This window comes from Sesamum indicum, linkage group LG11, assembly GCF_026168435.1.
Source record: "Sesamum indicum cultivar Baizhima isolate 11 linkage group LG11, ASM2616843v1, whole genome shotgun sequence".
Classification (NCBI taxonomy): domain Eukaryota; kingdom Viridiplantae; phylum Streptophyta; class Magnoliopsida; order Lamiales; family Pedaliaceae; genus Sesamum; species Sesamum indicum.
Window position 1 is genome coordinate 16,862,219 of NC_142667.1, and position 13,226 is coordinate 16,875,444.

At 35.5% G+C, this 13,226-nt stretch overlaps 1 protein-coding gene across 6 annotated transcripts; it reads right to left on the reverse strand.

Annotated features, from left to right (window-relative positions):
- Positions 1-899: 899 nt before the first annotated feature.
- On the reverse strand, positions 900-12,465 carry LOC105174629 (D-alanine-D-alanine ligase family). Of its 6 annotated transcripts, none has more exons than XM_011096791.3 (24): positions 12,076-12,464; positions 11,878-11,949; positions 11,445-11,488; positions 11,260-11,371; positions 11,085-11,156; positions 10,565-10,627; positions 9,675-9,752; positions 9,483-9,575; positions 8,815-8,934; positions 7,701-7,787; positions 7,074-7,283; positions 6,941-6,988; positions 6,146-6,397; positions 5,304-5,410; positions 4,783-5,027; positions 3,985-4,053; positions 3,770-3,834; positions 2,947-3,116; positions 2,757-2,835; positions 2,428-2,668; positions 2,103-2,148; positions 1,684-1,792; positions 1,470-1,532; positions 900-1,182 (listed from the first exon to the last, which is right to left on the reverse strand). In XM_011096791.3, the coding sequence occupies exons 1-24, from the start codon at positions 12,415-12,417 to the stop codon at positions 1,102-1,104; spliced, it is 2,868 nt and encodes a 955-aa protein (XP_011095093.1). In that variant the 5' UTR covers positions 12,418-12,464; the 3' UTR covers positions 900-1,101. The 6 variants fall into 6 exon arrangements, 5 of the variants coding, with proteins under 5 accessions (XP_011095093.1, XP_088731605.1, XP_088731608.1 ...); XM_088875479.1 differs by having other exon boundaries at positions 9,675-9,764; XM_088875482.1 differs by lacking the exon at positions 11,445-11,488 and having other exon boundaries at positions 9,675-9,764; positions 12,076-12,152.
- Between the last annotated feature and the right edge of the window lie 761 nt (positions 12,466-13,226).

Genomic DNA, 13,226 nt, shown 5'->3' on the forward strand with positions numbered 1-13,226 from the left:
TTATAATTAATGCATTTTGAAGCATATATATCAACTCCTATCCTTTTCTAGAAATTAAACAAATATATAACTTAAATGACGAGTAATGAAATTAAACGATACGGACGCATTAATGACTAGATAGACTTAATCTAGTTTGTTGGTCACATCATAAACTAAATAACATAGTTGCCTTGCTTTATCTGAGGATAATTTTCTTCTCCGTTCCTATTTAGGAATTAGGAATCCCCCACAAATCAACAAACGCAAATATTAATAATGCGCACAGGCACATACCATTCACATCCGCACCAACTCTACTCTCACATCTTTTTAAATTCATCAAGGCAACAGCTTTTCTACCACAACAAACTAATTAATTACCAAGATTAGAATTAGGTCTACTATGTCTCCGCAGTCCCAATCTTGCAGTGTGCTATGAGAATTGGCTATTCTGGATCTGATGGAGCCTGCGGAACTGAGCATTAATAAATCCACAGGAGTAGGCAATCAATTGTGGTTGGAATTGGCAGCTATATATAATCCCTCAGTCGCTCATTCACTGTGTGCATATGAAAGTGATGACTGAACCACTAGCATAGTAAATTCAACATAATTTGTCGGCAAACCAGGCTAGGCCCAGCTAGAGCCTCAAAGAGATCATGGCTTTGCTAGTGCCAACAATGCCTTCACAAGGGGTCACTAATGCCACAAAGTAGAACTCGTCTCGTTAGATAGTACCAGAAACTCTTGAATGTAGATATTTTAGGATATCTTTCCCCTTTATGATTGTTGGTTTAGCCCCCAACAATCATAAACTTACATTCCGAGGATAATTCCACTGAATACAAATTAATGTTTGGATAACATGAAGTTCTATGCACGAAAAATTTGTCAAGTAGCTGTAACTACGCCAACTATAGTGACAATGAGGAAACACCACATGATGATGTGTATTAATTATATCAGTCCAGCAACAAAGAGATGCTTTCATGGATTTCACTCGCATTGTTCTCCAGTTCATAAACTTAATATCTGAGTAACTTCATCACCAGCAAACCTGTTTCTTAAACAGCTTATTCAACAACTGAACCCAGTAGAATAAGTTACAATACAACAATTTTACGAAGATCTTTCAGATGCCAAATCAAGCAATGTGCGAAAGAACCGGTGAGGGTATACTGGAGGTTCCTCTGCAAGTGCCTACACAGGAGAATTAACCATACCTGGTCAGGATTTACTTCAGATTCTAAAAGAAAGTTGACATACGTACAAAATCAGCATTTATCTCTTTTGACAACTGAATATCCTATTGGAAGATGAACAAAGCATCTCTACTGCTACCATCACATAAAAGTTCTATTAAATGTAAAAATCCCAATATACATTGTAGGTTACCAGAATCTGGTTTTCCCCTTCCTCTTTTTTAATCAGAATCCCAGTTTAATAATTTTGATTTTTATGTTTGCAATTACACATTTAATGATCACCTGATGAATTAGGACAGTGGAAGGCGTCATCCCAGGAACGGTGTTAACCTCTATAATTAATACCTGTGACAGAGAAATCAGCAATTAATACTGTATTATATTTCAAGAATCTTGACAAGCTAGATTTACAAGTCAACTTCAGAAGTTCTCAAAATAATGGGATAGGTTTTCAAGATATTGATTTCCTTAGAAAGTACATCTAATTTGAACTCACCTCACCACTGTCAACATTGACAAATGCATCAATTCGCGAAAATCCTTCCAACTCCAGGGTGTTTGCTATAAGTTCAATATGTTCTTTACATTTCTTGAGGGCCTTATTACTGCTTTTATGAAAACGAACATAAGCAGGAGTAACAGAGAAAGGAGAAAAGGACAGGAACTGTATAACACAAGTTTTCCCATGAAGCACAGAGTTATGCAACATAAAGGAAATCTAAGTAGTTTCAGAATGCTTCAGTTAAGGGAATAAATTCAACATTTGAAGTTTAAAATGTTGGATAATGAAGGATGAATTGCAATCCAAGTACCTTATTGTTTGTGGAAGTCACATGTTATTGGGTACACTTTCATTATACGTGGTTAACTATAGAAGAATAAAGATTTCAACTAAGGAAAAGAAAAATGTCAGACCTCATAATGGAGAGTGGTGGTGGAGTCAAATTGATGCCCGTTCCCCCTGACAATGGAAAAGAGTCATATCAACTATAAACAATGACTTGAAAGAAGTCAATAATTTGTGTGAACAAGTCTTGATTACATTTATGAGAAATATGGACATACTAGTGCAAGAAATTGAATTTAAATGTACAATTTTCATATTACAGAAATTGTAGGACCCTTTACGGATTTAGGCTGCCAGTAGAGGCATTCATTATCTCAGTGCATAAAAAGAAACTACTACAGACACCAAGGACAACTTGCAACTAGCAAGATCAATCACACTAAGTTGAAATACCTTGGAATTTCTCCTCAAGTGATAATATATCTCCAGATTCTTTCACAGTAATGCTAGGAGTCAATGACCGCATTGATCCACGTTTTCCTATAACACCAACTGTTATTTCAACCCATCGGCTGTTTCCTTTCCACAGGAGATCATGTGCATTTCCAGAAACAATTATCTCATCAGTCTCAATGAAAGGCTCAAATATCAATAACTCTGGAGGAGGAAATGGCATTTCAATCACTCCATGGGCCTGTATGAGTTCATGGGAAAAATTTAACAAAGTTGAATTAGCATTTAATGCTACTAAAACATTCTTATTCCAAATATAATCAACATACCTTTGATAAACTATTAGGAGGAATTCGTGGTAGACAGTTCTCTAGTGCTTTAACGTATACAGTGAGGTCCCCTTTGCAACTGTAAAATGAAACGGAATACATCATGCGGTTTCTTCCGTATCAATGTAACATCATGCAGTCTGTCAATCCTGAAAAGCATTTGCAAATAAAAGAGGACGCATATACCTACCGTAATCTTGCAACTCCAGTTGAGCAACCATCTCTAGCTGGTTTAACACATAACGTTTCACACCCAAGTTTTGATGTCAAATCATGCCAAATGTCAAGGAGGGGCATTTTCAGTAGGTCCTCTTTTCTTCGTACATCCTTAGTAATTGTAAGTACACCAGAACCTGCAAGCTGCAACCAAAATAGATTTGCTGTGTCTTAAACAAATTTCATCATACTAATTGTTGAGAATCATGAATCAAATTCATGATTCTCAACACTAATAATGGATAATTATGGTGCAATTCCAAAACTATCAACAGCTCAACTTTCAATATTATTAGCAAAAGAAAGAACCCACAAGAAAAGACAAGTTCCAAATTAGGCCAAAATCGACTCTGCTATCCCTGCAGGTCTATTTTCCCTGGAGCAGGTTGATGCCTATAGATGAATCTCAACATGTAATGTGTAACTATGATGCATGACCACATTTTATAAATATTTCATACATCTTAAGGCAACACATTCAGCTCAAGAAAAATGGTAAGTAGGAGTAGAAATGAATTTCTCAACAGGACATTTAATAAAAGCCAGTGACAGAAGAGGTGTTTCAATTCACATATTCCTTCTGGTTCTACAAAACTATTTCCGGCAACCCCCGGTTTTTATTGAAGCTTAGTAAAATAAGACTACACCTAAACCTATGGATCCACCATTTTGACAATTATGATGGTCTAGTTAATTCAGCTGAAGGGTGGGCAAGTGAGGATAAAAATACAAGGGTGAGGAAATCAGTGAAAACTTTCAATGTAATAATAATTACCCACACAAAGTGTATACCATACATGTTGGAGAGAAAGGGATGTAACAACTTTGTCCATACACGTCTCCGAAGCCATTACACCGGGACCTTAAATTCGGAAACAACAGATGATCAACTTTGTGTCACAGAAGTAACTTAAAATGGACCATGTGGCAGTCCAGAACTTTTCTAAATCTGAATAACAGTAGTGAACAAGGGTTCTTGTCCTACCACACTTCACAAGAGTACAATTATTACCTGTGTAAGGGACTCCCTCAGCCTCCAACAATGACTGGAGTGTGCCATCTTCACCTATTCCTCCATGAACTGTACAGTAATTAATCTATCAGCACTGTTCCTAGGTAACCCTTACTCTCAAACATTCATTTTGAATTGTCATGATCATATAACACTATGAGAAAGCTCTCGATGTCTGCTTTTAATGCTATAGAGGATAACAAATGAAATTTCATTCTCTCCATAAAAAATGAAATCCAATTACATCCAAGAGATCATTCTCAAACATAAAATAGCTTTCAATAATTCCACGAATATTAAGAGATCAACAAATTTCCTTAGGATTTTATTCCAGTGAAGTTGCCTCGTCCACGAACCAATAACATATATAAACTTCTTTTGCTGAGAATGGTCCCTGCTATTCTGCCAAATTATCGAACTCCTCCAACCATTTTCATATATGCAAACTGGACTTCATAGTCTATTGCAACATCATAAGGATTAATCTCATCACTTTCCTTGTGATAATTCGGCCATCTCAAGCTAGTTTTTATCTATTTCAGTTTTTCATTGACACTGGTCATATTCCCTAACACCAAAACATCACATAATTTGGCAAGTTAACGGAAAGGAGAAAATTAGCAGAGATCGAAAACCACAAGGGGAATCATTATCATGTTTTCATACCACAAAGGGGTAATTGTGGAGTCAAAACCATAGAGTGGAGTGGAACGGAAACTATAATGCAGAAAGTAATTAAAGGTGGAAAGTAAATATAAACAAGCACCAAAGTACTAGCAGTCTAGTAAAATGTTAAACCTGCAATAAAGACTGTTGCCCCAACTTCTTTAGCTTGCTTGACCCATTGCTCAAGTGAATATCTCTTTGGTAAATCATCAGATATATCAAACCCTCTGAACCAGTCATGATTCTTCAAGCCTTCCATGAGTTCATCCATTACTTGTTTCCGCAAATGAGATGTTAATGCGGCCCGGGCAGGTTCTATTGCCTCAATGCATGCATCAAGAACTTCTTCAGTAGTATGTCTGAGCACAATAGAGTATCTGTACCAGGCAACAGCATTAGAAAGGGAAAATGTTAAGATGGGAAGAGTAGCATAACTCCAAAAGAATAGTGTGCGTGAAAACGTTTGGCATTACAAGTTCTATGGGAAGAATGTTTGTTCTTTACATAATATAGCACACAATAAATCAAACTCTGGGCTTGAGTTTGAAGAAGTTTGCATTAAGGAGGCAAAGAAATTTTAGCCCAATAGTTTAGTGTAAAAAAAAAAATTTAACCCAATAGATATGTAAAGAACAATATAATTATGAACTCACGGTAAGGTCCAAACTATCTTTGAGCTTTCTCCCAATTTAGTTTTATCAGAGTCTGTATTCAATGGATACCCATTTGTAGGGGCGAGTAAGCAAGGTAATACTTCAAGCTGTAACAAACAAATTCCAAAAGGCATCAGTCTTTGAATAAAAACTTAAAAATCAACCCAAATGTATTAGTGCCAAGCCACAATGTCATGAAAGAGAAATGATATATCAGGTATTTCTTTTCTTTATTTTTTTTTTGTTTGGGCGACAAGGAAAAATGTATCAGGTATCTCCAGAGTGAGCTATGAATGAATAAAATTAAGATTCAAAATGCCAAAAATCATGGGCTTTGTTTGGATTTGTTACTCCGCAATTCCCGAGACAAGATAAAACACACTCAATGTTTGTTTTTGTATTTTTACACCTTATCTGCGTGTTTTTCTGTTTTTCAACTTTCTATATATAATATATATATATATACATTTATATATATACATAATATAAAACAGACATGATTTGACAATAAACAGTAATTTTTGTATCCCAAAAGTACAACATTAAACATAAAATATTAATATATATACATATTTATATATAAAAATATATGATTTGACAATGAATAGTGATTTTTGTCTCCCAAATCCCAATATCAAACCTACACCACATATTTTAAAATATTTTAAATTTTCCCAAAACACAAATCCAAACATATCATCTATTTTCAACACACACTTACTTATCTCTATTTTTCTCCCTCTATTTCCAAAACACAAAACAAAACAACTAAAACACAAATCCAAACATAATGATGATGTTCCTAAAGTATTACAAATGAAAACACTTTACTCTGAACTTACATCATCAAATGCCTGCAGGTTCAACCAAACATTAGTTCCACTCATTAGAGATACTTGCCGCTCAGAACTGTCTCCACCAAAAATAACAAAAACTTTCCGTAGATCTTGATGCTTCGGAAAAGATGTGTTAATTTGTGAAGATTTTGCTCTTAGAATGGGACTTGATACCACGCTGTATTGCTGAAGATTTGGGAACCGCACACAAGCACGTTGGATTACTGTTCGAAGAATGTTAGAGTGTGAAAATCCAACCTGTACATCATAAGTTTAAAAAATGTTATTCACATGATGCATTTCACATATTAATTCTCTGTTTAAATGTCCATTTATATTCATGCATGTGTATATGAGAAGCACAAGTTGCGACACCTGAACAAAATTGAGATTTATATCCCACTTTTTGCCTTCAAGCATTTATATCTTCATTTCAAGTGAGAAGAACAAACATTAAGGTTGAAAAGTCATGTCTCAAAATATAAGTCGTATTGTGAGCATTTTTACTATAGATCTATTCCAAATTTAAGAGGCTACTTCTAGCTCCATGCAAACCTGAAACTCTGGCAAAATAAAGCATATACTTGAGGTAGTGAAAGTAGGGAAATTATAAATCAGAATTTGACACCATTCCCATGTTTGCATCGAATCATAAAAATCTAGTGGGACATATGGCATGAATACCTCTTAGCATTTTCAAGATTTGACTTCTACATGCTGACATATTAGAGAAGTTTCAGACTTTGGCTGGCCCAACTAAAAAACAAAACTCACCCCTACTACAAATGAACATGGAATTACCTTTGAGGCTTGCTGAAATAAGAAACTTGTTTGTTCCATCCCACTAATCTGGATAGGAAAAAAGGTCAAGACTTAGTAGTACAAGAGAGAAAATTAACAAACAAGGAAATTGTAATGAACATAGTAATTGTACCAGGTTAATATCAGTGAAAAGTATTGTGCCAAACTCAGACCGTCCCAACTTGTTGCCAGTAAGATAAGAAGTTTCAGCGGAAGGTGGCAAGAACCAACCATCAATTCTAGCAAAATCACGTAGGCCAAGTTGTTGAAATAATAAAGAAGCTCCTTCACGAATATTTCGAGTTACAATTTCTGGAAATCGAGGTGGAGTATGATAAGCAACCTGCAACGTTTGCAAGGACATTTAGACAGTTTTTTTATGTATCAAAATTGTCCTTAGCATAATGCGTCGTAATTGTCAACTACCTTGACATTTATAACTCATCACTTCATTGCTGGAGTTGGTGTTTGAAATAAAAGTGTATCTCATTTCTAGAATTAGCATTTCAAAGAACATTGAAATGCATACAAAGAGAAATGTAATTTTGTGCCCTCATATCCATATTGTTGTCAATTATTCTTGCTTGGACATAGATCAGAATCCACTCTCATAAATCAAAAAAAGAAGTTTCATATGACTATGAAAATCATCCACCATCTCAACCAAACTTTATAAAAAATCATCCCTCATTTGAATAAGAAACATATCATTCAAAACATGAAGACTTAAGGATTAAATTAACAGGGCAGGAAATTCTACCTGCTGTGTTGGTAAATATTTACGGCGATAATTAAAGATAATGTCCTTTTCACTTGAGTCCACATGGCCTTGGGATTGAAGTTCCACCTAGAAGTAGAGCCATCAAGATTATGATGATTGTACCAAAATAAACCAAGTATATAAAGCTATGTCAGCACATAATTTTTTTTCCAAAATAATGTATCTAAACTAAGTACAAGATACAACCAGGGATATGTCACTTATACGCTATTTATTGTTGTAATGGCCAAAATTGTCTAGACAATCCATCCTCAATTCCACCTTCAGACTTACAACAAGAATTATAACACATAGGATGAGATTTAGATGGTAGTGGAATTCTGTAGGTATCCATACGCTAGAGGATAACTTAACATGAAAGTTGGGACAGCTCAGAAAATATTTCACTGTGTTAAGGAAACTGATTGGACAAAAAATATTACACATTACTCTAGTTGTGAGAATATTTTTTTAGTTTTAACTGTTTCCTATTTGAAGTGATTGTTGATTGATCTTATCAGTGTCAACTGAAAGAATCTGATAATAGAAGCCGTTGTAGCTTCATATACTGCAAAATATCATGAAATAAACAAAAAAAAAAAAAGAGAGACAGTAAGACAGGCAATGTACTGCAGAAATGTGCACGATTAAAAGGTAGATTTTAATAAAGTATCACCACATCAATACGTACTGATGGTAAAGAAAGGTAAATCTGTGCTCATATAAAGAGCAGTAAACCTTGTTATAATACCAAAAAAACAAGAGAAAAGGTCGTATAAAATGGTGCTGCATCATTTATATACGCCACAAACTTGAAACTCAGTTTCAGATAGATGCATCACCATTATTTTGCACTGAACCAACATAAACGAATCCAATTAAAATACACAAATCGGCAATACTCTATACCTGATGGCAGCACTTGAAATTAAAATTATGCGATCACACAGAATCCAAGCTGACCTTATAGTTTATACATATTAATACAACTAAGAAACTATGAGATAGTTTGAAGAATTACTGCGTTTCGAATCTCAACAATAATTTTAGCGAAAGGTAACCAACAATATCACTTAGCGAACATATATCATAAAAGATAGGTGAGAGCATATACCTCTGTTGGGAGTAGAGCAACCGGCTGGCTGCCCAAACCAGAACCCACATCAAGGACAATAGTTGTAAATTCTCTACCTCCTTCAAGAAAAATTTCTACCAGGACTTTATCATCAATTCCCTGCTAAACAATGAGCATTGAGCCATTGACTTAGCACACATGTATCCAGTAACCCAGAGATACCAGTTTCACCCTGATAACTATTCTATTTCTGTGACTGCCTTGAATACTTGCGCAATTATTAATTTAAAAAACTTATAGGTTCTATTTCACATGATTCTTTGTCTGTGATATGCCAAAGTTTAGCTTCCCTCAAGTATAACCCACAAGATGCAATGAATAATGAAGGGAAACTTGCAAGTGCATATTTCCTGCAACTCACAACTGATATCATGCTCTGTATCTGCGGAGCATTTCAGAATAGATGCCAAACCAACCTGTTTTTTCATCCATAGTGATGCTAAGGTCTATTGGAGACTGTTTTAGCATTTTGCCTTCTCATACACTGCTCTTTTCCTTCATCAAAGGAAAGTTCTGGCAGGTAAAAGTTTTATTCTGGCAATAACTGTCATGCTCTCTCAGAGTTCAACAATTTCAGGGAGAAGTGCAAGATTGGTGGATGGATATATCATATATATGAAAAAGTGGAAGACAAGATGAAGGATTACCTCTGATATTATTGCATTAGCTTTTGCAAGAGCATCAGTAACACCATAAGCAACTGTAACCCCAATGCTTGATCCTGCTCTTGTCGGCTTTACCTGCAATTATCACATGAAAGCTAGAATCATCAAAGAAACTCATCAGGATGTGGTGGTCGTCAGTACCTTCAAATGCTTAGTGCAAGAAAACAGTCTTACCACAACTTTTCCTTGCCTGATGTCCAGATTATTTTTGGTAAACCATTTTGAAAGCTCAGTGTCTTCCAGTTCCCTCCCCTGAGAGCAATCCTCCAAATGTCACAGGTCCAAGAGAATTTAAAGCATAGCAACAGATTCCAGGGAACTGAAGTATATGTATAAAAAGTATACACGCATAAAACTGGAAAGTTTTCAATATGAGAAAATGATGGATTTTGTATGCTTAACAGTAACACCACAGATGGGACACACAAATATTGATTTCCAGAAAATTTGGAAACCCTATCAGACACTGGCAATTTCTCAATGGACAAAGAAAGTCGAGCCATATGCATAAAGTAGCATCCCTATTTGAACTGCATGACCACCAGCTATTGGACTTGGCATGACCACATTAAAACTTGAATGAACATTATTAGGCAGATAGACACAAGCATAGAGTCTGTACGTCTATAAAGAAAGTCAAGTCCTGGCATCTGAATACATAGAATTAGAACCTCCAAGTAGACTTGGTCTACTGGGTAATGATTAGGTCAAACCAATAAAACAGAGAAGAACCGAGCATCCAGAGCCAGACACTGTCAACATCCTTCAGTACACATTGATGGACAGAAAATTAGATATAGATAATAGGATTCTAGAATTCTTCAGATAACCTGGAACTGGCACAGAGTAAATTATATAGATGAAAGGCCCTAGGTTTTACCCAGTCTATGAAACAAAAAAAAAGAATTTGAAAAGAGATATAAAATGCTATGCAAGTGCAAGGTCTTGACGGCTGATGCACCAATTTGCAACATGACTCAAGCAAACAAAAATGGGGAAATTAAACTTTGCATACAAAAAGTAAAAATTCGTAGAATCACACAATCTGGCAACCGGAAAGTTACCTGCACTAGAAAGTTGGGTACAGTAATGAATCCTTGTTTGTCAAGCTCCAATGAGGCATCATGCTACGAATAATTGGAGAACAAGATATCAGCATTCAACAATCAAATAGGACTGATTCCAAATCATCAATGCATATAAGATAACCAACTGTCTACCACCTTTCAGACCCATGATAAGTGATACCACAACATGTATCTTACCTTTTATAATTAGAGGATTGTTTAGGTTACAAAGTTATTCTCCCATTCAACATTTAACGCAACTGTTTGATATATACTTAGCATGGTCTCTGACTAAATTCTTTAACAACAAAGAATCTTTTACAGTCTGAAGTGCTGAAGTCACTTCACCTATACCTATGAAGGATTTAAGATCAACAGCTAGTGTCTGAAACAGAGAAAAGCATACTTTTTCAGAAACCAGTTTATTGGTTTTCATTCATTATGCATGCTTACCTAGCAAAGAAATTGAAGCTCAAACATTTAAGACCAGTGTTCTCACAATAAATGAGAAGGTCACCTTATCAAATGCTTTACGACATTCATTCGATGGAGTTCCAACAAATGGAATGTTGGATTTCTCCAATAGCTCCTGGAAAGTGCATAACGCAAAAACAGAGTTCAAATATTCAACAGTGAACTCTATTGAAAATGTAGCGGCAAATAACAATTTTTTTGAGTCATCAAAATCTCACTTGAATGCCACCATCTTCACCAAAACGACCATGTATAACAGGAAATACAATGTCCACGGAGGTGGCAAGGTGTTCGACAAAGTCAGACAATGATTTGAAACTTTGGGCGAGGCTGCAACCATAGTGTTTAATTTAGTTAAAAAAATTTGAATCAAGAATGGATAAATATGGTTGAAATAGCTTACGTTTCAAGCTTGAAATCAAAATCTGCAGGTGTGTTTGAGTATACCTGAAGATCAATAACAAAGAAACTCAAATCCCTAGAGTATCAAAAGAAGTTCAGAACAGACATTAAATTTCAAAAGAGAAATAATTCGTAATAAATGGTAGCAACAGAGGCACTGAAATCAACTAACAATAAACATTGCAATAATAACTGTATGTATGCTGCACTTTTATCTTTTGAAAAAAAAAAAAAAAAAAGTTCATATTTGGTAACAAAATGACCACATTCTCTTCTTTCTTTTTCTTCCATAAAGAAAACAATGAAGTTTTAACTCCTTGGCCGTCAAAGGAAGAAGTTTCGATTGCCTTGGTAGCTACATCGTACTACCTTGATATTCGACAGAGAAAACGAATAAAGTTTGAAAATTGCTAGGTAGTAAGGAGCTTGTTGACCTGAGCATTTGATATGGCGTACGCTTTGAAATTGCAGTCAATGTAATAGCAGCTCACATGTAAATCGTCACCCTATCACAACAACGAAAGTATTGTTCAAACAAACATGATTGAAAGAGATGATAACGAAAAGTCAAATCGATCATGCTGGAACACTGTTACGCTAGTGCAGTCCACTATCAGTCAAAGTTCGCAGACCTGAATATGATCGAGCACCGACCGAGCCGAATTAAGCGAAATTCCGCGCTCGGGGGAAGGACCGCCGCAGATAATTCCGACTCTCAAAATCTTACCTCCCTCACGGAGGGTGCGATCACGCGCGACCTCGGATTCCGCCGCTCCGACGGAGGCTTTCACCACTCGGACGGCGCGACAACGGCCGTTGCAGTTCAATCTCGGTTTGGGAAAGGCATTCGGAGGTAAGTTGAAAAGGCTGTGAAGGGGAGCACAGAAGGAAGTTTCCTGATGCAGCGAGTGTCTGTAATTGTTAAGAAAGTTGGAGTTGAGTTTGAGAGAAGAGGAAGCCATTGGAGTTTGCATAGTTTTGTTTTGTGTATGTTGTGCGCGTGTGTGAGTGGAATTATGAATATGCTTATATAGTGGAGTGGAGCATATGCAATAAAACAATAAATACCACACACACACACCCAGGGAATTTCTACGGCGCGCGTGGAGCCTAAGGAAGATTAAGGCACGTGGTGAAATGCACTTAGTGATTGATAACGCTTGGTAGATAATTCATCCTTTCCCATATAATTCAAAAGTAATTACCGGAGTGCAATGATTGATTGGACTCTTATCTGCTCGCTAAGTGATATCATATGGAGTAAGCACCTTATCTGTCTTTAGAAATATTTAAAATATAACAAACAGCTCTCCTGGCTTTGAAAGTGTACCACACTCACCCTTCTTACTCCTCAACTTTAATTTTCAATAATAAATTAATTTTGTATCTTAATTATGAAATATTAAATTTTTTTTATTATACATCTAAAGATTAAAATTTGTAAAAAAATAGATCAACGGTTAGATTTCACTAAATTTTGAGTCAAAAATCTGGATTCAACACATAATTCAATGATTCAAATTTCATTTAGTTTAAATTAACAGTCTAAATTAAATATACAAATATTTATCATATTTTTATTTATTAAATATGAATAAAATATTTAAAAAATGTATCATCTTCTTCGAACCACGACCTTCCTCCCACCCCGCCCATCTCTACTGTCGTCCCTCATCGCTGCCGTTCTCCTCAGCCAAATTTAAATACAAAATGATGAGTAAATTTTAAATATTTTATGTAAAAAAATATATAATTGAATTGAAAATATATAAGCTTTCAAAAT